This window comes from Chelonia mydas, chromosome 13 (assembly GCF_015237465.2).
Source record: "Chelonia mydas isolate rCheMyd1 chromosome 13, rCheMyd1.pri.v2, whole genome shotgun sequence".
Lineage (NCBI taxonomy): Eukaryota > Metazoa > Chordata > Testudines > Cheloniidae > Chelonia > Chelonia mydas.
In genome coordinates, this window is record NC_051253.2 from 17,650,994 (window position 1) to 17,677,726 (window position 26,733).

At 41.9% G+C, this 26,733-nt stretch overlaps 1 protein-coding gene across 5 annotated transcripts in view; it reads left to right on the plus strand.

Moving 5' to 3' along the window:
• PREX1 (phosphatidylinositol-3,4,5-trisphosphate dependent Rac exchange factor 1) overlaps positions 1 to 26,733 on the plus strand; it is a 225,226-nt gene that overhangs the window by 164,004 nt on the left and 34,489 nt on the right. For all 5 annotated transcript variants that reach the window (XM_037915550.2, XM_037915549.2, XM_037915551.2 and 2 more), the window contains exons 15-19: positions 1,052 to 1,124; positions 4,052 to 4,194; positions 12,757 to 12,849; positions 20,625 to 20,773; positions 23,496 to 23,581. In XM_037915550.2, the coding sequence (XP_037771478.1) occupies positions 1,052 to 1,124; positions 4,052 to 4,194; positions 12,757 to 12,849; positions 20,625 to 20,773; positions 23,496 to 23,581 (544 nt within the window). The remainder of the gene's footprint in view (positions 1 to 1,051; positions 1,125 to 4,051; positions 4,195 to 12,756; positions 12,850 to 20,624; positions 20,774 to 23,495; positions 23,582 to 26,733) is intronic.

Consider the following 26,733-nt stretch of genomic DNA (forward strand, 5'->3'; position numbering starts at 1 on the left):
CCCTAAGCATGTCAGTCATTCTTAGCCAGCTGCAGGGTGTGGGCTTGGGGAGGCTGGGATCTGTGCTCAAACGGTGAGCTTAATCTGAGTGCTAAATCCCAGGCTGCATGGGTAAAGTCTGCAGCGTGGAGCCTCGTCATTCTTCATACATTTTTCATTTTTTGTTTCTTTGTATTTTTTCTTGAGAACAACCTCAAATGGCTGCAGTTGCAGCCTTTATTTTAGAAATAAAGGCACCTCAATAGGGTCTGATCCTGAGAGATGCTGAGCACCCATAATTCAGTGGGATGTCACTCAGAGCTGTGAACCTTACTCGGCACCTTGCAAGGTCTGGCAGTGAGCAAGAGAGGGTGCAGCAGGCACACCTGCAAAAATCTTCCTTTCTGCATGCCAAATAAGCTATTGCAATGCAGAATTTGGGCATTTATTGCAAATAACCAATTTTCTGCATGCAAATTACTTTCTAATGATTTGTAACAGGCACATTTGCAGACTCACCTCTTGCACCCTACTTTGAAATGTTGGTTTGAGGGCTTCAAATGATATTTAACTGAGCAAGTCGTTTTTTTGCAGATTTGGCTGTATGAGAACACAGAGTACCATAGAAGTTTAATTAAATGCAACCTTTGGGAGTTCACTTGAACTGATTATGCAGAGAGCGTTTTCCCTTTCTTGGTTTAGATATAGATAAAAATCTCTCTCTCCTTCTAAGAATGAGTGGTATTGTCTGTGGCTAATGGGTACTGAACTCAATCTTTATCACGATTGCCAGTAATAAAGAAAAATGTCTCCACGCTGAGGTAATATTATGCGTCTGTGCTGGTAAAATAGCTGCTTTCCAGAGGCCTGGTCTTTTGTCCTCCCAATTCCTGTGGGAGGGAAGGGGTGCTATATATAGGAATGAATGGGATTTGGGCAAAGGGAGGCCTATTTTAATTGCTTGCTATTGTTCTCTGCCAGTCTGCTAATTTCAGAGCTGCAAGCACAGGGAGGGGAAATTGTTTAGATTAGGAAGTAGTCTGAGGTGTAACATTTATCCTCCTGTTTCTAGGGAGACTGTCAGACTCGGGAGGAAGCGGTCGCACTGGGTGTTGGACTGTGCAATAACGGCTTCATGCATCATGGTAATGTATCAATAACCCATCTCATAGCCAGTTAACAGAGCTCTCACTTCAGTCTCATTAACTGGGGAGATCTGCAAATCCCTCTCCTATAGGCTGTGCCACACGTGCTGATATACAAACAGCTGCAGAGGTCCCAGCAGGATCCAGCTGAAATGCAGCCATGGGGAATACTGCAGGCACTGAGCCTATTGGGGTAATAGCTCCCCAGTAGTGTCCCCATGTTGATGATGTTCTTGGTAAGCACTGCAGCACCTAGCCAGTTTAGAGGGGAGATGTTTTTCTCGCCATGTGTTTCAGTGCCATGACTGGGCCATCGGAAATGCTGCACATGCTAAGTACTGTCCTGAAATGTACCTCAGTGGGTCTCAGGAATAACATGGCATGCACTGGTCTAACCTGTGCTGAATCTCCAAACACTAGGCTGAGCTATTCTAAAGGAATTGCCAAATTGCTCAGTCCAGTTTCTGCCTCTTGGATCTGCCTTGGCAGCCCTCAGAGCTGAGCGGCTGGAGCTGCCAGATTCTCAAGCTCAGCCCTGTGTTTTGAGGTCTGCCCTGCTCTTTAATTTCTCGTGGCTATTTTAGATTGTTTTTGCACCCCTCCAGCAGTGAAGATTTGCTCTAAAATAAAAGCGCCGGCTATTTAATGACCCCATATTCTGCCATCTCCCATGTCCTCATAGTAATCAAGATGCGGCATGTGGGAAACCCAGCGGAAATATCCAGAAACCCTAGTGCAATATAGGAGTAGCAATTAGTGAGGGGATGTGAAGGAGCATCATTATAATTTGTGCCCCAAAATGAAAAGGTACCATCTCTCCAATGGGCATTTTAGATGGGCAAAGCCAATGGAAAAATCACATCGGTGGTAAAAGCATGGATTCTGAGAATTTGTGGCCATTTGGGGCTTTAGAGTTTGAATTAAATTCTCTGCCCCCATTGCCCATCCCTGAACAGACATTGTAGCAAGCACAGCCTGTTCCCAGAGTCTAACTGTTAATCTCAGTTTATGGAACTGGGGGAACTCACCATATGGAAACTCACTAGCATGTTCGTTCTCTTTCAATTCAGCTGGCAGCTGTGGCCCCAGTCAGGAAACCTGGAGGAAGAGGGATGGGAGGGTCAGATTGTGATCCCCTTATTCACATTGCGTAGTCCCTTACTTCTCAAAGAGCCACAATGATCCGTTCAGAGCAAGGTCCTATTCAACATGAGCAAGTGTCTCAGAATATGGCCCATCATGAAAACGAGACAAGTGATGAGCAATCCCCAGGGAAGCAGAGGGTCCAAACTTTCATCCCTTCCCTCCAGCCTGGTGATTGGGTGATGGAGACCTGAGCTCAGAACTGGAAAATGTGCCTTGTAGAGCCCCCATCTCTGGCAGACCCTCAGGTAGTGCCCCAGCCATTGCCCAGATTTTGGGATACATTGCCTGTGACAACGGCAGGCTTTTAACTATATAGATATATTTTATACATATATAAATGAAATGGCTGCAAAAATTTTAATGAAATGTTCCTGGAAAAGGTGAGTCAGGGACTGGAGAGGAGGAGTGTGGCGAGCACCGGTATTGCTGCTCTGGGCCAGATCAGAGGCTATCTGTAGATTTCTCTGCAGTGTTTACCCATAGGCTTTAATCAGAACCACCCTTGACCTGGCCCCAGAAGACGAAAGAGACATTAGGAAACAGACACCACGGCCAAACTGGTTCTGCAAGTCCCTGCCAGACAAGTGATTAACTTCTCAAGAGAGTCTCTTTCCTTCAGCAGCTTTTTAAATTTTCTTCTGAGGCCATTTTTTGTTGTGTGGAGCTGACTGGCCCTTGGAAGCCTCACAATGGGCCTGTGTTTACAGATGGGAATTTCTCCAGCTAGTGGCTGAAAAAGCAGCCACTGCATCCTCCCTTGAGTATTTCAGATTCTGCACCAAAGCATGAAAAGGTGTCCCATATCTGACTGCAGGGAGAGGCACACTGAAAATGAGTAAGCAGGAGCCATGGGGATTGGGCATGGTCTTAAAACTGTAAGGATAGGGATCATGGAGCCCAGCATGGAACTCTTTGGGCACTAGCACCCAAATTTACTCTGGTTTATAAAGCTATTGTTACACACATACAACAGCCTTCCTCTCTCAGAGCCATATGGTGGAACTCCACTTCCATTTTCAGCTCTCCTATCCATTCTTAATACCTTCATTCCACATGCACGCTGAACCGTTACGTGTGGACTCCCTTGCTGTCCCTCTAACAAGCAGTTCAAGAGCAATATTGTTCCCAGAGCTGTGAATCTGCCCATTGTCTTCCTCCATGATGCTGGTGCCAAGACAGGGAAGTAAACAAATCACATCCATATGTGTTTCAGCTCCATTAGACAAACTGTCAAAGATAAATCAGCATTTGACCAATGAAGAAGTGCTGATTCAGTGGGGAAGTAATATTTACTTTCCAGGTTCCAAGTGGTGTTTCCAGAGATGAGACCTCTTAATACATAGTTGTCTAATGCTTAATAATATAGTACATAGCACTTTCTTCTAAGAGGACCCGATGGGCATTCCACATGCATCAGAAGCACGGGTGTAATTTAGGGGTGTCAGAGAGGGCATTGCCCTCCCAAACTACAAGCCTCAGGCAAGCATGGAATTTTTTCCCCGCTCCCCCACACACAGCCCCGTTGGCCTGACTGGAGCTGACCCCCAAATATAGAAGTCAAACTATGCCTATGATCAGAAGAACTGAAGATCAGACCACGATCCACCATGCAGCTTGGAGAGGTGTGCCCAAAGTGTGCTAAATAAATGATTGGCTGGAATTGGTGGTCAGGATTTTGCTTGGTCTCTGGTTTTCTAAAGGTTGGACAGATATTTTTAGATTTCCTTCTAACTCGCTCTCTCTCTGTCCACGTGTGTGTGTCTTCCACCTTTGGTTTTCAGTCCTGGAGAAGAGCGAATTCAAGGATGAATCCCAATATTTCCGTTTTTATGCTGATGAGGAGATGGAGGGTACAAGTTTCAAGAGCAAGCAGCTGCGTAATGACTTCAAGCTTGTTGAAAACATCCTAGCAAAGCGCCTGCTGGTAAGACAGAGCTGGTCTGGTGTTCGTTTCACATAAGGCATTGTGATCTTTCGCTTTCTAAGAGACTAAATTTATACTACAGTGTAGTAGAAAAAAACCAGGGTAGGAAATTACAGACAGTAGCCAGATATTGCAGCTGACTGATTCACTGCGAGACTTCTTTTTCTTGAGAGACAAGATGGGGGAGGTAGATTCAAAAGGAGGCCTTGCATCAAACGGACTGAAGTTAAACACTGAGTGACATAAATAGCATGGTAGATGTACTTAGGTAAAAGTCAGGTAACTCCCCAAGTTTCATATGTTTTTGGGAGTCACTGTGAGAGTGATTCCAAATACAGTAGATTCAGATAGGCTGGATTCCTATACAGAACATACCCAGTTCAAGTCTCAGTTCCAATATCATGGCTGGGATCCAAGAAAACCATTTTCCAGGCAATAGTATTGTTCTCCATGTTGATTCAAATAGTTATTTCCCATGATCCCCAGTCTGTTAAATACCATCACACTCTTGATTACATGTGGACTGCTTTACCCTTGTTTGGACTTGGATGCCATTTGTCCAGAAAACCTCATTAGTACCAGTGGCCCAGAGCCCATACTCCTCTCCTGTTGAGCACTGGCAGAATGCAGGAGCAGGAAGAAAGCCCACATCATTAACAACAAAAAACAGCTTTGCTGGAAAGGATTCTGAGGCCCATTAAAGGAGGAAAGAGTTTTCCTGGTGGATGGCCAAAATTGCACCCTCCTGCTGCTATTCTACCTCCAGGGAAATCAATGTTTGTCTTAATGGCTAATTGTGATATTTAAAGCACCATACAATGATGTCCCTCCCTCCTTCTCCATAAAAATCGTTCACCTGCGCATCCAGTGCTAGTGAGCTGTGTGTCTATATTCATCCTCCTTTAAAGTCATTTGATACAAAGAAGCTGCTAAAGGAATAATTTACTTAACTGCCAAGAACTTACATTCTGGGCTTGATTCCTGCATTTTGCAAAGCACTCAGAGATCATCTTCATATTCACTCATAGGGCACTGTCATCACTCAAGCTACTTTGATTTTCTTCCCTGTGGACAGAGGTCCCTTTTTGGGGGAAACAGATTAACCAGCATACATCGTCCACTTTTCTTCCCCCTTATTTAAAATTTCAAGTGTCTAACGACAGCATTATTTCTACTCCTGAAATAAGGTAGCCTTTTAAAGGTCAGCAGTAGACCTGGTTGATCCTACCTTCTGCTAATGCGTTGGATGTTTATTAGCATTCACCAAAGAGTTTATGTGAATAAATTTCAACCTCTTGGGTTGTTCACTTTGTCTTTTTGCTATTGATTACGAGTAGTTTATGACAGAGCACCTAAGTCACATCTACTCTCTGACTCTGGGTAACTGAAAGATTTAAAACAGGAGAAATATTTATTATATTACTGTTATTGTAGTTCCTAAACAAACACAATCCCCTCCCAAAGAGCAAACAGTCAAAAATGAATAACAAATGATGCATAGCAAATAACAAACAGCACGCTTCTTGGTACAGATTTTCAAATGAATAATTAATTATTTGTGCTAAAATTCTGGGCTTCACTGCTATTTCCACAAACAAACCAAGAGCTGCCTAATACTTGTGAAGTAGACAATCCCACAAATACAAGCACTGGAAATGCATCACATTTATTCATGACAACATTCATGCCTCCCTTTTTTGGTTAGCAATAAGGAGCTGCTGGAATCCTTGTGCTTCCCTGTCTGCAGAACAACCCTGCCTTGCTCCTCTTTAACTGGGCCTTTGTACATCACTCCATTCCTTAGGGCTCCCTGTAAGCCACATTGTCGTTAGGGTAACATAACTTCCACTCTGCTGGATTTTGTATTGTATCGCTACAGTGTAACCTGCGTTGCCTAAGGGGAAAAAACTCAACTCACTCACCAACTGGTGCTAGGTTTTCCCCCCTTTCCCTATCTTGGACAACCTTGCACTGTAAGGAGGGAAACAACAAGAGCTTTCTGGCCAATGAAAATCACAAATGCCAAAGGAAAGTGATTCCAGGCTGGAAAAAAATGCACTTCAAACAAAGTTTGATATTCATTTATTTATGCAGTTGTTTTTGATTTATGGACATAAATCTTGATGTGCTGAAAACATACACAAAATTCTTTGCATAGTTCAGAAAGAATTAGGGCTTCTGACTGCCTCCAGCTACAGGGATTGTATCCGTGTTGCAGCATTCCCCTGTTAACTTTTGTTCTACACTTCAGCTCATCAGACCCAACACTTAAAGAATCAAATCTCAGACAGACAAATGTGCTTGTGGAGATGGGCATCCATGAAGGATCCACTAGAAGTTTCCCACACTCTCAGTTCCGTCTATCAGTAGGGGACACCAACCAAGTCAGGATCATTTGTCTGATCTTAAATGGAAGGTGTCAGAGCTTTTCCCATCACTATAGAGATACTGCCTGCAAACATCTTGGGGAACAGCTTCTAAAGCACCTTAGGCTCTTGTAGGAGCTCAGGAGCCTAGCCACCATTGAAAGTCAATACCAACATGGCTGCCTTCTGGCATTGTAGGTGTTTTGGAGAAAGGTGGCATCTAGTGGTCTGAGCACAAGAATGAGGAATATACCTGGGTCCTAATCCAGTTTCTGAAATGAGCTCACTGTATAGCTTTAAGCAAGTCACTTAACCACTCTGCGCCTCAGTTTTCCCATCCGCAAAATGAGGATAATATTTACTTGCTATCTTTATCATATTTAGAAGGGGCTTTGAAGATGAAAGGCACTAAATCAAATAATAATTAATAATAATAGCACTTTGAACTTACTCTGTATAGTGTAGCACCCTCCCATCCCAGGATCTCAAGTGTGTAGATATTAGGTAGCATTATAACTCATTCATGTTTCTCACTACAGTTTTAAAAGAGCCATTTCAATTAATAAGGCAACCCCCTTAAAAGTGCTGATAAAACTGTGGCATTGAAAAACACATTTCTCTTATTCAGAGCTTAAATAGAGACTTGCATTGTTAAAATAAAGTCCTGCTCACTCCCTAATAAAATCTCTTCACTGTTTACTCATTTCAGGGGAATTATTCTTGTGTCTTGTGCTAATATAAAATGATCTCATTCTTCACAGCTTCTGCAAAAGAGAGGCTGCCTCATTGCCTTTCATTAATCTAGCCTCCCAAAGTCTATTCAGGTTTCAGAGTAACAGCCGTGTTAGTCTGTATTCGCAAAAAGAAAAGGAGTACTTGTGGCACCTTAGAGACTAACCAATTTATTTGAGCATAAGCTTTCGTGAGCTACAGCTCACTTCCTATTCCGGCTTGAGAATTCAAAATCATTGATTAAAAATACCCTCAGGAACAGAATCACGAATGAGAGTCTGTCCCAGAGGGATCTCTGAACTCCCAAGGAGTTGGGCTGGCAAGTCAATAAGAAGAGGCATCTGTCATCCAGGTGTAGCCAGACGCCATGATAAGGGTATTTTTGAGTGGATTTGGCCACTAAAAACCCCAGCAAACACTGAAGTGAAAATAAGTCTCTCTTATACTGTAAATCTTTCATTGTTAAGTTATTCAGAACGTTCAGTTCACTGTGGAGGTCATGGATCAAAAGGATCTTGATTTTTGTTGTGTTTTATTTTTTGTGTTTAGTGATTGGCGAAATGTAACACCAAAGACTTTAGCGGCTCAAAGGCTTCCTTGTCAAGGCTTACAGCAGAGATGGGTTTATGCTGCAAACGTTTTCCCCACTAGTGTATGTTTCACATTTTCAATTAATTCAGTTCAACCATGTTCACACTCTCTGTTGAGTTGGATTTCCAATCATGCAATCGAGTTTTACTGATGTGTATCCTTAGGGGGATTGAATTTAAGATCACACACTTAAGTCAGGTTTCAGAGTAACAGCCGTGTTAGTCTGTATTCGCAAAAAGAAAAGGAGTACTTGTGGCACCTTAGAGACTAACCAATTTATTTGAGCATAAGCTTTCGTGAGCTACAGCTCACTTCATCGGATGCATACTGTGGAAAATACAGAAGATGTTTTTATACACACAGACCATGAAAAAATGGGTGTTTATCACTACAAAAGGTTTTCTCTCCCCCCACCCCACTCTCCTGCTGGTAATAGCTTATCTAAAGTGATCACTCTCCTTATAATGTGTATGATAATCAAGGTGGGCCATTTCCAGCACAAATCCAGGTTTTCTTCCCCCCCCCCCCCCCCCCCCCCACTCTCATGTTGGTAATAGCTTATCTAAAGTGATCACTCTCCTTACAATGTGTATGATAATCAAGGTGGGCCATTTCCAGCACAAATCCAGGGTTTAACAAGAACGTCTGAGGAACAGTAGGGGCGGAGGGGGGGAGGAATAAACAAGGGGAAATAGGTTACTTTTTATAATGAATCAACCATTCCCAGTCTCTATTCAAGCCTAAGTTAATTGTATCCAATTTGCAAATTAATTCCAATTCAGCAGTCTCTCGTTGGAGTCTGTTTTTGAAGTCTTTTTGTTGAAGGATAGTCACTTTGAGATCAGAAATCGAGTGACCAGAGAGATTGAAGTGTTCTCCGACTGGTTTATGAATGTTATAATTCTTGACATCTGATTTGTGTCCATTTATTCTTTTACGTAGAGACTGTCCAGTTTGCCCAGTGTACATGGCAGAGGGGCATTGCTGGCACATGATGGCATATATCACATTGGTAGATGTGCAGGTGAACGAGCCTCTGATAGTGTGGCTGATGTGATTAGGCCCTGTGATGGTGTCCCCTGAATAGATACGTGGGCACAATTGACAACAGGCTTTGTTGCAAGGATAGGTTCCTGGGTTAGTGGTTCTGTTGTGGTATGTGGTTGCTGGTGAGTATTTGCTTCAGGTTGGGGGGCTGTCTGTAGGCAAGGACTGGCCTGTCTCCCAAGATTTGTGAGAGTATTGGGTCGTCCTTCAGGATAGGTTGTAGATCCTTGATAATGCATTGAAGGGGTTTTAGTTGGGGGCTGAAGGTGACAGCTAGTGGCGTTCTGTTATTTTCTTTGTTAGGCCTGTCCTGCATGCAAGGAGCACAATGAATACACCTAAGGCACACCTAAAAATACAGTTTTTGGGCCAAATTCTGAAAACTGGAACAAAGTCTCAGTGAAAGTGATTTGCCCGAAGAAAACTGAGCTGAAGCGAAAACATAGCAGATGTGAGGGGAGAAATCTTCAGCCTTCTGCGTGCTTCCAAGCCTTCTGAATGCATAGCCACCATCAGCCAGCGACTGGAAAGCATGTGAGGGGAGTAGCAGATATAACGTTGCTTCCTTCCCAACACTGGTTTGGCCCATGTGCATTTGTGTGCAGAAGATGGCTGAAATAGAGGTTAACCTGGGACAAAGGAAGCCACAAGCTATCCATTTGGTGTTACTGTTTATTCAGACAGACCATACTGTACTCTAATGTGCTGGCAACTGACAGTGGTTTAACATGTGTTTTCCATGTTGGAGGAAAGTCCCTTACCAGATGATTGGGCAATTTCATAGTGCAGTAGGGATATAGTTCCGTGTTCACTGAATCATCTCACTCGTTGTTGTCACCATTTTTTAATGTTGGCTTGTGGCCAAGTTCTGCTGGTCCATCATGGCACACAGACCCCTTTGATTTCAGTGGGGAGCTATCCATGGAAATCTGAGGGCAGAAACTGATCATTAATGACTTAAATTCTCCTTAGCTTAAAGCTTATACTTTCTGCCTCTCTATCATAACCCAAATAGCCATCTTCCCTTCTGCCAAGAGCCATCCATTAAATAGCGTGGCTTTGTCTGGAAAGATCAGCCCTTAAAGGCACAGTCCCTTATACATATTTATTATACTGATTACATTAAGTAGAGGGTCTACAATTCTTTCAGAGCCTGGATCATCTTTTAATAGACATTGTATCATGGACATCGCTCCACCATTCACAGTCATATGACTTCCCTGTGGCACTACAACAATTGCTTATGTGGGAAAGTGTCACACAAGAAATATTTAATTCAGTATTTTTAGCTGCCTTTTAATAGGATTTAGCAGCTAGGAATGAAAGAGGAGCCAGCATCATGTGACCAGCCTGCTCAGCATGGACTACTCTGCAGACCATAGTTGTAAACCTGTGTGCTAGAGTGACTAGCAAAACAAAGAACTATATAACTGTTACGATGGACATTGTGGTGGTAACAAGCTGTTATTGGGAAAGAGTTCAGTCACTAATAAATGGCGATACATGCGCTGGAACTCAGATCTCACTTGTTGCAAACAAAGCAGATGTGATAGAAACAAATATAATGGGCTATTTTTAGGATATTTCTTCTCCCTGTGTCCTGGCCAAATTCTATTTGAGGATGTTCTGCCTGTCTAAACTTCCCCTGCAATTTCAATTGAATATTCTTCTTTACATCCTGGACTGTATAATTGTGTGATGCTGCTGTTCAATATTAAGCAGCTGCCGTTTTATACTCCCAAAGTGGCTGCATTTCAGGGGTGACAGAAATGATTGCTGTATATGGAAAGTCTCTTAATTGCTTTAGGATCCTTTGGGATGAAAGGCTGTACTGTACTGAAATGCAAGGTATTACTGTTTCATTATGTGGAAAACACATCACCGCTTTCTCAAAGTGTTGCATAGCAGCAGATGAAATGAACACTGACTATAGTTTGCATAAACGTTTATAAAAGGGCTTTGGGATTCTTTGGCTTGAAAAGTGGCACAGAAATGTAGGACTGTTAGTTTCATCACCATCACGTTCATTGAAAACAACCCACATTAAAAACTTTACAAACAATTCCGTTTGCCCTCAGTTTTAGAACTGAGAAGGGCAGGAAGGTCATTAGGAAATGACTGGGCATGAAAGAGGTTTCCATGTGCAGTCATGGTATTTGCACACAAACTAGACATTCAATGGTGTGTAGCCCTTGGCGTCTCAGGTTTTGCAAATCAAGACCTCTGTGCACATCTACACAGCGAGCAGCAGCCCACAGCAGTGAGTCTCAGAGCCTGGGCGGATGGGCTTGGGCTACAGCGCAAAAAATAGCAGTGTAGACATTATAGTTTGGGCTGTGAAACCTACACTTCTCCCTAAGCTTCAGAGCCCAAACTCCAGCCTAAGCTGCAATATCTACACAATTATTTTTAGCACCGTGGTGCAAGCTCCATGAGCCCGAGTCTGATGATCTGGGCTTGACACTTGCGGCCACAGGCTGCTGCTCACTGTGTAGATGTGCCCTGAATGTTTAAGATACTGTATCATTTTGTTTCTCCATCCACAGCTGTCTGAAAGCTGAATATGGTCTTGTCATGCCACATGTGAATGTTCAGAAGCACCCCAGGTTTTGTTCAGAGTAGTGGTCATGGGTCATATAGAGTGGCAACTTTACCGTGTTATCAGGGAATACAAGGATGGTGAGTTCGTGTTGTTTCCAGTAGAGCTATCTGAAATACCACTATTCCCCAACAACCTGTCTCAGCGCTGTTGGTTGATTTGTTTCCCAAAAGGTTAACACTGCATTTGCCTTTAGCCGTGTGACTCCCATTAAAATAAATGGGAATTTTAAGACTAACTCCCCAGTTGGTGCTTTGAAAATGTAGCCCTGAGCATGTTTCTCCAGCAGGAGAGGAACTGCACAGCCTCCTTGCATGGAAAATGACAAGTTGAATGGGAGAGCTGCCCAAGTAGTTTTCAATTGAGTCCCAAACTTGAGGCAATAAAGTACGCATTGTGTTGGGCTGAAACTCATGCCACTTGTAACAATGCAAGGCCAAAATCTAACTAGCACTGTGCTCATTTTCTAATGAACTTTTTGTACTGAGTATGCTTGAGTAGCATTGTTCTCAAAGCATTTTGTTAGACAGAACCACCGCACATTTTCCACTGAATCTTCCCCCCTTGGTGTTTCCCTTTTTATCTGAACATCTCCTGAACAGGCGGTTGTTGGGTTTTTTTTCTCTTGTAGGTGTCCTAGAGTAGTGAGTTATTTTGCACCTGAAGATTTTGGCTCCTTCAGGGAAGGAAGGTTCTATTTTCGTAATCTTCTGCAGTGATGAACCACTAACAGGAGGAAATTGATACGTTAATGGCATTGACTGTCATAGAAAAAGACTAGTGCTTTTCAGCAGTGTAGAAGTCGGAAGGATCAAGGGAGTAATCTTCTATAATTTTCTTGTCATAGTGGCACGTGTTAGATTATAGGCAGCTTTTCTTTTCATCTGATTTATTAGATTTATTTCTCTTATTAGATGTGTATTAAATGTGTTAAGTTCACGAAATGAGGCTTCTCTGATGGAACTCAGTACAATTAGAGACTGAAATCACAAGTTATTAAGTTCAATACACTACAGGAGTAACTGGATACAATTTTAGAATCTGTGTTATGCAGGAGATTACATTAGATGATCTAATGGTCCCTACTGACTTTCAGATCCATGAATCTATGACAACAATGACTTAAGAAGTGAAAAGCCCAGCTCTGTCTCCTTTCAGCTCACCAGTTCCTCCAAAACACACTTCCATATCTGTAAAACGTTACCCTGTGCTCTTTTTATTTTTAAGATCTTACCTGGAGATGACGACTACGGGTTTGACATTGAAGAAAAGAACAAAGCAATCGTGGTCAAGTCTGTTGAGCGAGGATCTCATGCAGAGGTGAGACCTTCTGACAATTATAAACATTTCCCTTTTTGCAGTGGGAAGAAGCTTCTTCTTTGAAAAGGCACAGCAATATCCTTTATAAGCCTGTTTCATGTTAGTGGCAGCTAATAGGAAATTGGGGATTGTCTGCAGTTCCTCTGGTCATAAACTGCCTCTGTACATTGATACGTTTTTGGCTGCTTTGCATAAAACATTCTTGCTGAACATTTTTATTAAGTGAGAAGACAACAGACAGCTCCTTTTTGTGATGATCGCAAAGCTTGGACAGTATCAGGAGATGCAAAGCTGAGAGCAGGGAGACAGTAGTTGGATTTACAGAGTGGGCATATTTGAATTCTGTTTCTTTCAAACATATATAAACTGATTTCTTCCTTGATCCCTGGTGTTTTCTAAAAGCACTAATCAGCTTTATTGGATTCTCACATATATTAATGAATCTATCTGAAGTAGTTATATTACCACAGTATCGGAGCACTTCACAACCTTTTGATGTATTTATCCTTACAAACCTCCCCCCCCCCCCCCGCCGCCGGTAGGGAAGTGCTATTGTCCCCATTCTGCGGAACGAAGGCATGGAGAGACTTGCCCAGCGTCACACAGGAAGCTTGTGGGAGAGCAGGGACTGGAACGCTAATCTCCGAAGTCCAAGCCTAACCTCTATCCGTGGGCTATCTTTCCTGGCGATCCTGCAGATTGCTTGGATGTGTACTGTTCTGGGCTACCTATGCTTCCTTAATGATCTAAGGAGAGGAAGCAACCAGATTGATTTCAACATGTTGAGAGAATCCCAAATAGGAACTTTAAGAGGCAGTTTAATATTAGAATTAAATGATCTTATTCTCCCTTGTTTTGTAGCCGCCAGCAAAGCTGGGCCCATGCCTAAAATCAAACTCAAATTAACATAAATTGGCCAAATATTTTATTAATGCAAACCTCTAGGGTAAACCATTGCCTGACAGATAATCCCTCGGTCATTTCTTTGGCCAGCTGCTTGTAGAACATTCTGCATTGAAAATCTGTTTGTGTTTTGAGACAACAGGAGCACACAATTTTCTAAGGAATCTTTTTCTTGACTGTCCAAGACAAACAAGCTGTGACCATCTGCCCATCTTTTCAACTTGGCTTTAAAATCTTGAAGGAACCAAATCAAGATCTCACTGAACTGGAAAGCTGTCAACTCCATTTACCAAGATTTGAAGCCTAGCAGTAATGCATTTCATTAATTGCTTTTTGATACTACATAGCGATATAGCATATGGTTCTGTGCCAGCTCAGCAGCTTTAGGCCATTTGGAAATCCTCTGCCTGTTTTAACACTCCAGGGACAAAACCAGGGCAAGGAGTTTCACTTCATTGTGCCCAACCACACTTCATTGGATTTTATTACCGATCTTTAGGCCAGGTTAGGATTTCAGATATACTAGTGTGAATCTGGAATAACTCCATCAACTTCAGTGGGGAATTATTCCAGATTAAAGGAGACAGGTGACAAAAGCCCACAGCTAAGTGTAAAAAAAGGTGACCTTAACATAGGGCTACATATTGGGGGGGGGGGGGGGGGGGAATGGAAAATTACAGTAGGGTCATAGGAGCAATAAGATGAATAATAATGGGTGGATCTACTCAACATCTAAGATGTCTGTATACAAATGCAAGGCATATGGGGAATAAACATGAAGAACTGGAAGTATTAGTACATAAACTAAATTATTACTTAACTGGCATCTCAGAAATGCGGTGGGATAAATTCATGACTGGAATATTGCTATAGAGGGGTATAACTTGTTCAGGAAGGCAGGCAGGGGAAAAAGGGAGGTGGTGTTGCATTATGCATCAAGAATATATACACTTATTCTGAGGTCCAGAAGGAGGTGAGAGGCAGACCAGTTGACAGTCAGCTGGTGAAGATAAAAAGGGAAAATGAACAGGGGTGATGTCACGGTAGGGGGCTACTGTAGCTCACCAAATCAGAAGGAGGAGTTGGATGAGGCATTTCTAGAACAAACAACAGAAATATCCAAAACACAAGACCTGGTAACTGGGACTTTAACTACCCAGTCATGTGCTGGAAAAATGATACAGCAAAACACAAAATGTCCAGTGAGTTCTTGAAATGTACTTGGGACATTCCTTGTTTCAGAAGGTGGAGCAAGTAACTGGGAAAGTAACTTGATTCTAACTAACAGGGAGGAACTGGTTGTGAATCTGAAGGTTGAAGGCAATTTAGGTGAAAGTGATCATGAAATGATAGAATTCATGATTCTAAAGAAAAGGAAGGCATGAGAGCAGCAGAATAAGGCCAGATGGATGTAAAAAAAGCAGACTTTTACAAACTCGCACAACTGGTAGGTAAGATCCCACCTAAAGAAAATCTAAGGGAAAAGGGAGTTCAGGAGAGCTGGGAGTTCAGGAGAGCTGGAAGTTTCTCAAAGAGACAATATTAAAGGCATAAAGAAAAGGAGTACTTGTGGCACCTTAGAGACTAACCAGTTTATTTGAGCATAAGCTTTCGTGAGCTACAGCTCACTTCATTGGATGCATGTAGCTCACGAAAGCTTATGCTCAAATAAATTTGTAAGTCTCTAAGGTGCCACAGGTACTCCTTTTCTTTTTGCGAATACAGACTAATACGGTTGCTACTCTAAAACCTATTAAAGGCATAACTCTCCCAATGTAAGGAAAGATAGGAAGAATAGTAAGAGGCCAATATGGATCCATCAGGAACTCTCTGATGATTTGAAAATCAAAAAGGAATCCTACAGAAGGTAAAAACATGGACAAATTACTAATAATGAATACTCAAGAATAGTACAATCATGTAGGGACAAAATCAGAAAGGCTAAGGCACAAAATGAGTTACATCTAAGCTAGTGATATAAAAGGCAATCAGAAGAGGTTCAATAAATATATTAGTAGCAAGAGAAAGATGAAGGAAAGTGTAGGTCCTCCACCTAGCGGGGAGGGAGAGCTACTGATGACATCAAGAAGGCTGAGGTATTTAATGCCTATTTTGCTTCAGTGTTCACTAAAAAGGTTAATTGTGACCAGATACTTAAAATAATTAATATTAACAACATGGAGGAAGGAACACAAGCTAAAATAGGGAAAGAACAGGTTAAAGAACATTTAGATAAATCTGATGTATTCAAGTCATCAGGGCCTGATCAGATTCACCCTAGGATGCTTAAGGAACTAGCTGAAGCAATCTTGGAACCATTAGAGATTATATTTGAGAACTCATGGAGAGGGGGTGAGATCCCAGAGGACTGGAGAAGGGCAAGCACAGTATTTATCTTTAAAAGGGGGAATAAAGAGGACCTGGGGAATTATAAACCGGTCAGCCTAACTTCCATAGATGGAAAGATACTGGAAGAGATTATTAAACAATCAGTTTGTAAGCACCTAGAGGATAATAGGGTAATAGCCAACCTGGATTTGTCAAGAACAAATCATGCCAAACCAACCTCATTTCCTTCTTTGACAGGGTTACTGGCCTAGTGGATGTGGGGAAGCTGTAGATGTGATATATCTTGATTTTAGTAATGCACGATCCCATCTGACATTCTCATGAGCAAACTAGAGAAATGGGGTCTAGACTGAATTACTATACAGTGGGTGCAAAACTGCTAGAAAGACCATACTTAAAGAGTTGCTGTCAATGGTTCTGTCAAACTGGGAGGACGGATCTAACTGGGGTCCCACAAGAATCTGCTCTGGGTCAATGTTTTCATTGATGACTTGGATAATGGAGTGGAGAGTATGCTTATAGAATGTGCGGATGACACTGAGCTGGGAGGGGTTGCAAGCACTTGGAGAAGAGGATTAGACGTCAAAATGACAAATTGGAGAATCTATCTAAAATAAACAAGATGAAATTCAATAAAAGACGAGTGCAAAATACTAAACTTAGGAAGAAAATATCAAATGCACAGCTGCAAAATCGGGAATACTAGCTAGATGGTAGTACTGATTAAAAGGAACTTGGGAGTATAATGGATCACAAATTGAATATGAGTCAATAATGTGATGCAATTGTCAAAAGGCTAATATCATTCTGGGTTGTATTAACAGGAGTGTCATATGTAAGACATGGGAGATAATTGTCCTGCTCTACTTGGCTCTGGTGAGGCCTCCACCAGAGTACTGTGTCCAGTTCTAGGTGCCACACTTTAGGAAAGATGTGGACAAACTGGAGAGACTCCAGAGGAGAGCAACAAAAATGATAAAAGGTTAAAAAAACTGGGCATGTTTCATCTTGAGGAAAGAAGGTTGAGGGGAAACCTGATAAACAGTCTTCAGATATGTTACGGGCTGTTATCCAAAGGACAGCGATCAATTGTTTTCCATGTCCACTGAAAGTAGGACAAGAAGTAATGGGCTTAATTTACGGGAAGGGAAATTTGTTAGATATTAGGAAAACCTTTCTAACTATAAGACTAGTTAACCTGGAATAGGCTTCCAAGAGAGGTTGTGGAATCTCCATCACTGGAATTTTCTAAGAACAGGTGAGACTAACATCTGCCAGGGATAGTCTAGGTATACTTGGTCCTGCCTCAGCACTACGGGCTGGACTAAATGACCTCTTAAGTCCCTTCCAGCCCTACAGTTCTATCATCCTGTGATTAAAACCTGTGAAACTGATTCCAGCATGTGGCACTTTGCCTTCTGTATGTATCTCCTGTGTGCCTCATTAAACCCATTCCATGTTTAGTATATTTCCAGCAACACTTGTTTCCACATGTTTTGATCCTGGAGTTTGTTTGTAAACAGTACAATCAGACACATAGGAAGGAAACAACAGGGAAAAAATTACCCCATTGAGAGTTGTGCTTGCTATCCGACTTCGAACAGCCAACTGACAAGCAGATGTATGATATTTGAACAAACCATGTCCAACATACAACCATTTGGCCAGAGGCCATCTGATGAATAGCAACCAGTGGGCTGCTCGCTCTTCAGAAAAACCAGAGGCCCATATCCAGACAACTGTACGGAGTTATCATAAGGAACATCCATGATTCAGGAAATGCAAGAACCATTACAATGTAGAATTTTACTCTTAAAGAAACACGACTCCAAATTTTAATCTGCTTGAATTGTTATAATCCATGGAAGAAAATATCTTTTCCTAGTTTGTTCAGTTTGGCATGAAACTTTGCACCTAATTTGTACATGGATTTACCATGATTGTCTAAATTGGTCTGTTGTATGTATAAACAGACAATTAGAAATTTAAAGTAGTCATTTGCACATGGAATTAGTGCGGTTATGCATGAATTTGAAGTAACTGTGCAAACATTAAATGCAAAGGCACAATTCTGAAAATCTGAATTTATTTTTCTAACTCCTCCATCCCCTGTTGCAAACTTGTCAGTATAAATAGCTACTAATGACACAAACTTTTCCATTTAACTATAAATCAAAATATTAACAAAATCTGTCCTCCTCACTTTAGTCACAGAACTCTCATAGTTGATAATGATGATACACCAGTCGCAAAGGAGGTCAAAAGAGTCATGTTCATTTCAGCTGTGTTAGAAACTGGGGGCAGGTGGAGGATTAGGCTGAATTAAAATTTGCCACATGGAAAGATAAAAGAGGAGAGGGGAATGAAATGCCATTTACAGGTTTCTAAAGAGATGTTATGAACAGAAAGTGCAAGTAATATAGAGAGTATTTGATGGTTTCTCCCTTTAATAATTTGGTTGAAAAAAATATATAGTTTAGTAGGCAATAGGCTGCACCAGCTCCTGTTGTCTCTGTGATAAAAATGAACAAAACCAAGCACTTGTACTTCCTAAATTCTAATGAAAAAAATCAATGAACCCTAGACTATAAACTGAGCTCTGATTTCCAAAATCGCAGTGCTAATTTAAGATGAGCCAAACCATTCATAGGCTAAGGCAAATCAGGGCTTCCAACTTCCCTCATGCCAGAGGTTAAGTTTCACACCTGGAAGTGGATTTGTGAAGTAATGTGTATACCTCCTTTATTGTAAGTCAGTGAAACCATCTGTAGATTTCAAATGGAACATCGAAGCGCTCGCGGTCAGGGCAGCATAGCCAAGGTCTTATAGAGCCCAATTCTGGAATTAAAATTTGCCAGATGGAAAGATACAAGAGGAGAGGGGAATGAAATGCCATTTACAGGTTTCTAAAGGGATGTTATGAACAGAAAGTGCAAGTAATATAAAGAGCAATACACTTAAGCTGAGAACAGCAACCCAGTACAATCCCTAAGAGATTTTGCCTAAGAGAGTAAAACCATCTTCAGGTGTTGGAAATTTTTAACTGGCTGAGTTCAAAAGCATTGAACCTCATCAGCTTCAGTTACGTTTTCAGTCAGAGAAGATATAGAACAAGACAGATGTTAAAATCAGTGGGGTTACTCATAACCTGGGGGCTGAGTGGTAAATTGTACCCGTAGCATGTTGTTTTTCTTTAACTTCATTAGGGGGATTCTGGTTTTTGTGATTCTCAGTCTAGGTCCGGGGTAGGCAACCTGTGGCACGCCTGCTGAAGGCGGCATGCAAATTGATTTTCAGTGGCACTCACACTGCCTGGGTCCTGGCCACCAGTCCGGGGGGTCTCTGCATTTTAATTTAATTTTAAATGAAGTTTCTTAAACATTTTAAAAACCTTATTTACTTTACATACAACAATAGTTTAGTTATATATTATAGACTTATAGAAAGAGACCTTCTAAAAACGTTAAAATGTATTTCTGGCACACAAAACCTTAAATTAGAGTGAATAAATGAAGACTCGGCACACCACTTCTGAAAGGTTGCCAACCCCTGGTATCTCACTTATTTAAAACGAGCTGATATGTGGATGGATTAGTAAGTGAATTGTTAAGGGTTATTATCTAATAGAGAATGAGGTTCTGCATTCTTTTCCTTGTTCTGCCTCTGACTTACTATGTGAACGTGGCCAAGTCACTAAGGACAAAAGTTTCAAACTTGGGGGACTAAAGTTTGGCACATGAATAAAAATGGCCTGATTTTCAGAGATGTTGAGCAACCAAATCTCCTTTTGAAGTCCATGGCAAGATCTCTGCATGACTTAAAATCAGGCTACATTTATTGAGGTAGGTAACTATAGATTATATGCTTAAATTCAGTCATTCAAGTTTGAAAATGTTGGTCTCTGTGCCTCAGTTTCCCCACCTGTCAACTATGGATAGCAATACTTCCCTATCTCACAGGGGTTAGTGAGGCTCAATCTGCAATCCTCCAACAAAAAGTGCAGTAGAAATGCAAAGTCTTCGGAAGTAAGTGTATTCTTGGTATCCCCTATCACTTCATGTTACTGTTGTTGGATAGAGATTCTTTTATTAGTTGTGGACAGTCGTAGGGTCTCTAAATGTAACTGACAAATGATTTGGTGACCTGGGGAAAGAAAAAAAAACTTTGTGTATATCTTCTGGACATTAATAATCCTAGTAGCTTGCAAACCAAGGAGTATTCGAAGCTATCAATCCATACCTGTGAACTGCAATGTTTAGTGTAGACAGCACCACCAGCAAGAGGTGGCACTATATCTGTATCTTACTGTTAAGTTGTTGTCTTGTATGTTGTTGATCTCACCTGTGGTGTTGGCAGGACATTCAGTTCTGTCTGTGTGTATTGGTGTTGATACTTGCAGTGTCCCCATAAATCTCTGTGACTATCAGTTAGTATTACAAGAGCCAACCCTCCCTGCATCCTGAACTGTTAAAGACCTTTCAAATGACCTAAAGCTTTGTGTGGTATTTATGTTTCATTTGCAGATGGCCAGCCTCCAGGTTGGAAGAAAGATCTACTCCATTAATGAGGACCTGGTATTCCTGCGTCCATTTCAAGAAGTGGAGGCCATCTTAAACCAATCTTTCTGCTCTCGGAGGCCACTTAGACTTCTGGTGGCCACCAAGTCTAAAGAGTAAGTGCCCAGAGGGACAGACATAGAAGGTTATCCGGAGACATTAACTTTTTTTACTACCTGTGGTTAAGGTAACTACATAAACATGTTACCCATCAGAAGTTGCAGTTCAATATGCTGTTAAAAGAGGTAGAAGTTGTGAATCATGCTTGTTAGTGATCCTTACATCTCTTAAAGCAGCTGTGGATTATCCTTTGTGCATCAGAGTTAACTTTTGGCCCTCATGTGCACAAATGAAATTGAGTTACAAGGAGTATAACTTTGTCAGCAGCAGAAAGCTTCTCAGCAGTGGGTCTTTGCTTGAGAGAAAGCACCTCAGTCTACGGTATCACTCTGCTTGTTGTTGGACTGGTCTTTCCATCTGAGTTCATACAGTTTTGTGCTCCATAATGAGAGCGTAGGCTGCTGGTCTTTCTCCCTAGTCCAGAAAGGATTGACACCACACCCAGACTCTTGGGTCAGGCCCTTCTTATCAGGGCCTCAACTTTATTTCTTCTACACAAAAGACTAGTAACTCAAATTTCTTCCCGCGCAATCCACGGTCTTCTGCAGGAGCTCTCTCTTCTCTGCAGATTCCCCTCTACATCCAGCTGCCTGAGAATCATCCACAACATGTGCCCTTTCCCCTTGTGACCCAAGGGCTTCCTGCCAAAGCCCCCTCTGCTCTTGGCAGCTCTTTTTCAATCCTCCTGCAAGTGATTTGCCTAGGAGTCAAGGGCCTGCCACAGGAGCAAATCCAATTCCTGCAGCTCTGCCCCTAGGGTTCCCTGCAGGAACCTTCCTACTCCCTGCAGGTTTGCAGCTCAGCTGAGATACTTGCTGGTTGTATATTTAGCTGACTCCTAGCTAATCAATCTCAGCTAAGAGATAGCTAATAAGTCACTGCTGGGCCCCAATTCCCCTTAAAGGGTCAGATACCCCGTGAAAGAGGGCCCATAGTGAATCAGGGTCCCATGTATTATTGGATTACATAGCCACAGACTTTGCCTTGTAATCTACCCCTTGATGTGGAATTATGGTCCAGAGTCTAAGCTTTTATTTAAAACAATTGGCCAGAACCTCAGCTGATGTAAATCAGAACAGCTGCATTGAAGTCATCCTGGAAATGGAATTTAATATAAAAATAAATAACATGGAGGTTTATGTACTGACTGTATCATTCACTTTCAAGCTAAATACATTAAACACACCAATTTTTAATTAGCAAGACATAATTTTTATCTCCCAGACCAAATTGCTACAGAACCCAGGCTGGATGTTGGTCCAGCCCAATTAGTTGTGGGGTACATATTGATAATGCCATCTGTCTTTGTTTCTAGGGTATACAACCTACAACTTCATTTTGAGCAACAGGGACGTGAGCCAACAAAACCTGTTAGTATCTGGCTCCTAGGAAAACCTCAGCAGAATTCATTTCTTTGAATTGAGAATAATAGGGGTTATGTCCTGTGTGCTCCCCCTGCACACTATGCTTAGCTGTAGCCTTCGTTAGACCTGGGTTTTGAGTCTGTCTCCATGCAGGGGGGCTGACCCACCATATGTTCAGCTTTCCTACGCTTTGCATTCAGACATGTGCAGCAGCTGTCTTTAGCTTTTAATTTGCATAGACTGTGATGACGTTCCAGAAAGAAACACAATCTGCAAAACTACTTAGTGACAGTCACTTCTGTGCTCACGAGAGCTTAACTACTATGTGGTTTAGTGTTTGTTTCTTCTTCACTTTTACTGTCGCTTTAATAAATGGCATGTTCATACGGAGAGTTAATGAACAGCAAGCTGGGAAGTAAATCTACAGTGCTGTAGCACACCATGCATTAATTGACCACTAAAAGTTCCATAGTGCACTTTGACCTACTGCTGTTTGAAACAGTTAGCGATGAGCATGCGAGGATGCTGTAGGTTTACATTCCAGCTTGCCATGCACTGGCTCTCCGTATGGACCAGCCCAACAAGAAACACAGACTAGAGTGGGTTATATTGTATTCCATTCAGGTCCTATGAAGCACACACTCCTAGAATTAGCCTAATCAGTTGCAAAATAACATTGTCCTGCATATGAGGATTAGATGGTTCATCACAGGCCTCATTATTGCATACGGTACATATTACCACAAGGCCACTGATTCAAATCCAGTTCAGGGTCAAAAGTTGTTACCATCAGAGACTGTTTGGTGGCCTCCTATGTGAGTGTGGTGGGTCTCAATCCAGTTCCAAGAGCACAGATGTCCACAGCATAAAATCTACCCCCTCCGTTGGCACTAACTGCAACCTCTGTTGTCAAGTGACTAGACTTGCCAGCTAATCTATCCCCTCAGCTCTAGAGAAGGTTCCTTCTAAGTCGGGCAGCATGGAGGAAGCTTGCACTGGTGCTGCCTAGACTGCACAAGTTCTGTGGGTACTGGGAAGACATCTTCATTCTCCAGGGTTGTCAGTCCGGCCATAACCCACATTAAAATAAAATAAAGGTCAAATTATCATCTGACAGAAGGACAGCTGAGGTGGTAAAATAAGTTACTGCTATGTGACAAGAGCTACTGCATGGTGTTAACTCATCTTTTATTAAACTTTTAGGGTATATTTAAAGCTGTTTGCAAACAGTCTAGGAATTTTATTGAGCCCCAAACACACAGAGGTATGATCTTACACAAGAACTGATAGCAGTACACATGGGTCTAGCAGTCTAATTTGACATGCTGCTTTCTTTCTTTCATGTTTTCTGCAGAATTATAAAAATACCAGATTGTCACGAAGCTCTTTGCTTCCAGATACGGGGAACAGCGCCACCCTATGTCCGTGCTGTGGGCAGAGGTAAGCAAGGGGTGTATGATGTAGCTATGGCGTGAAATATTGAAATATAGACAGCCAGGTACATCCCTCTGACAGAACAGGAGCCACATTGTATTGTCCCAAGGTCCTAAAAAAACTCTATGGAAGTCTCTAAGTTCCACAATCACAGAGCAGGACCCCTTGTGCTAGGTGCTGTACAAACATAGAGCAAAAAGAGAGTGCCCTTCCCAAAGAGTTTGCAATCTGAATTCAGTATAAGTATTGCTTCACTATTAAAGCTGGGTGTTGGGTGGCTGTTCCCACCTACAGGAAGCAAAAAGTGACTTGGCTCAATGCCAGGAGAAATGTGTTGTTAGACTTGGAAGGGATGTTGAGGAAGCATCATCACTTGAGCCATTGCAGGCTGGATAAAGCACTTGAGAATGTACAATAGGAATCACTCTGATGCTCTCAGGTGGATGGATCATCTTTTCAATGTTCATGAACTTTGCAATGCATTATATCAGATTTGGGGACTGCTTTTCCTTCACACCAGTTTGTACTGCTGTAACTCCATTGGCTTTAATGGAGTTATGCCTAATTTACACTAGAATGAGTTAGAGGAGAATTGGGTCCTTCGATTCTTTTAAAAGGAGAAAGCATAAGGCGTGACACAGAGATATTCATTAGTGCTGTGACTGCAATGTGACATACTCCTGGGAGAATTCTGCGCCACTGCGCATGCGCAGAATTTATGTCCCTCACAGATTTCTTTGCTTCCACACAGAAAAATGACTTTCTGACAGGGAAGCAAAGGGAAGCCACAGGAGCGGTCATGCGACCCTCCCCAGCAGTATATTTTGGAGGCCCAGAGCAGCCAGCAGAGAGGTAAATCACTGTGGGGCAGGAGGCAGGACTGGAGAAGATCTGGCTGGTGGCTCCTAACCAGCTCCAGGCTCAGCTGCTAGTCCCAGCTGGGCTGGGGAGGATGGGACTTCCTCTTCCCTTGCACGGCATCCAGGGCTGGGTCAGACCCGCCCCCAGATTTCTCCCCTGGCTGAGGGAAGCTCTGCAAACTCCCCCTTCCCACTGCCCCCCAGCTTCCTGCACCCATCGCTCCTCAGCTGCAGGAGGAGGGATCCCTGTACAGGGAGCTGCTCCTCCATCGAGATACACAGTGATCTCCTACCTTTGTGCAGCCAGTGGCCTGTGCCTCCACATTTCTCTGACCAATAAAATTTGCAGAATTTTGCAGAATTTTAATTTTTTGGCACAGAATGCCTTCAGGAGTAAATGTCAAATGAGCCACAAATGAAGCATTGCTCCTACCTTTATCTTTGGCAGTTACAAAGGGTAAGACCTTTCAACTGTATATGGCTTCCTTCCTTCAGTAGGATTGTGTGTATGTACAAATATATAATGTCAGTATTTAGAAACAATGCAAAGACTTATCATCCCATATACTGGCAACAATACCCTACTTCAAAGCACCTTTTCATTACATACCTTCAAACAAGCACAAAATATAATTTTTAAGACAAAGTACAAATGCATTTCCTTAATGTGCTAGCTAGCATTTCTGAAGCCTTTACTAGAAAAGGGACTAATTACACTGACTAAAATTGTTTGTATCTTAGATAATTGAGCTTAAAAAGTAATTATGACTTTAATGTAGACTCATAGGGGCTAAATTCTGATCTGAATTTCATTCATGTAAATCTACTCAAATTGGTTGAATTACTCTGGATTTACTCTGGTGTAACTGACATTAGAATGCTGTTCCTAGACTCTGGCAAATTGCCTAATGGGGAAATATTCAGCTTCTTTCAATTAACACGCGACAGTCTGCAAACTGTATAGTTATGCAAATTTAAACAACATCTTAGCCAATTAAGACTAGAAAGAAAAAATCGTCAAAGATTCCCAAAAGATAAGTTTCCCCCCCGTAAGAATTTCATTAGCTTTCTGCTGTGACTGTATCCAGGTTTATATAAGAACGGCCATACTGAGTCAAACAAATTGTCCATCTAGCCCAGTATCCTCTCTTCTGACAGAGGCCAATGCCAGATGCTTCAGAGGGAATGAACAGATCTGGGCAATTATCAAGCGATCCATCCCCTCTCGTCCAGACCTGGCTTCTGGCAGCTGGAGGTTCAGGGACACCCTAACCATCTTGGCTAATAGCCATTGATGGACCATGAACTTGTCTAATTCTTTTTTGAACCCAGTTATAGTTTTGGCCTTCTCAACATCCCCTGACAATGAGTTTCACAGGTTGACTGTGCGTTGTGTAAAGAGGTACTTCCTTTTGTTTGTTTTAAATATGCTGGCTATTAATTTCATTGGGTAACCTCTAGTTTTTGTGTTATATGAAGGGGTAAACCTTAAATTCATATTGATTTAAAAGTGGTCCTTAAATAAAAAGACATTTGTCTTTCAGTCAAAGAGAGAAGGACTCTACATTGTTAAATGGGCCGGATTCCCCTCTCTCACTTTACTAGGACATTTTCCAAAGGTCACTGAAGTGAATAGCAGATTTTCCATTGGTTTCTAAGAATTTTGAATCAGTAAATCAGGATTAACTCCACTGAGGCCAGAGGCAAATCATACCTTATATGTCCACATGTGTGAGTTAGAGGGAGCTACCTGTAGCTGATCTGAATTTTCTGTAATTTTGGAATGAATTACTTTAGACAATGATCCAAAGTGCATCGATAACATGAAACAATTGTTTCATACTTGCTGCCTGCCTATAATTTTTATTATGAAAACCTGGTTTGATAGCTAAAACCACTAACTTGCAGTGATAAGTGAGGGGGCGGCTTAAAATAAACGTTTAAAATGACTTGTGGAATTCTTATAATTTGCAAAATAAGATTGAACGTCCCAGTTTCAGTACAGTTGATAAAATATTGTGTTTGACAGAAAATCTGCATAAAGTAACCAACCGTTCATGCATTGTAACATCAATATTTCTTTGTACTAATTCATTGCTTTATTATGGATTCTGTTTTCACTGTAGAACATTGAAAATTGGGAAACAGGCTTGGCAAAACAGGGACTCTATGGGTAGGTCTACACTGCAATTAAACACCCGTGACTGACCCGGATCAGCTGACTCGGACTGTTTAATTGTGGTGTGGACATTCAAGCTTGGGCTGGAGCCTGGCCTCTGGGACCCTCACCCCTTGCAG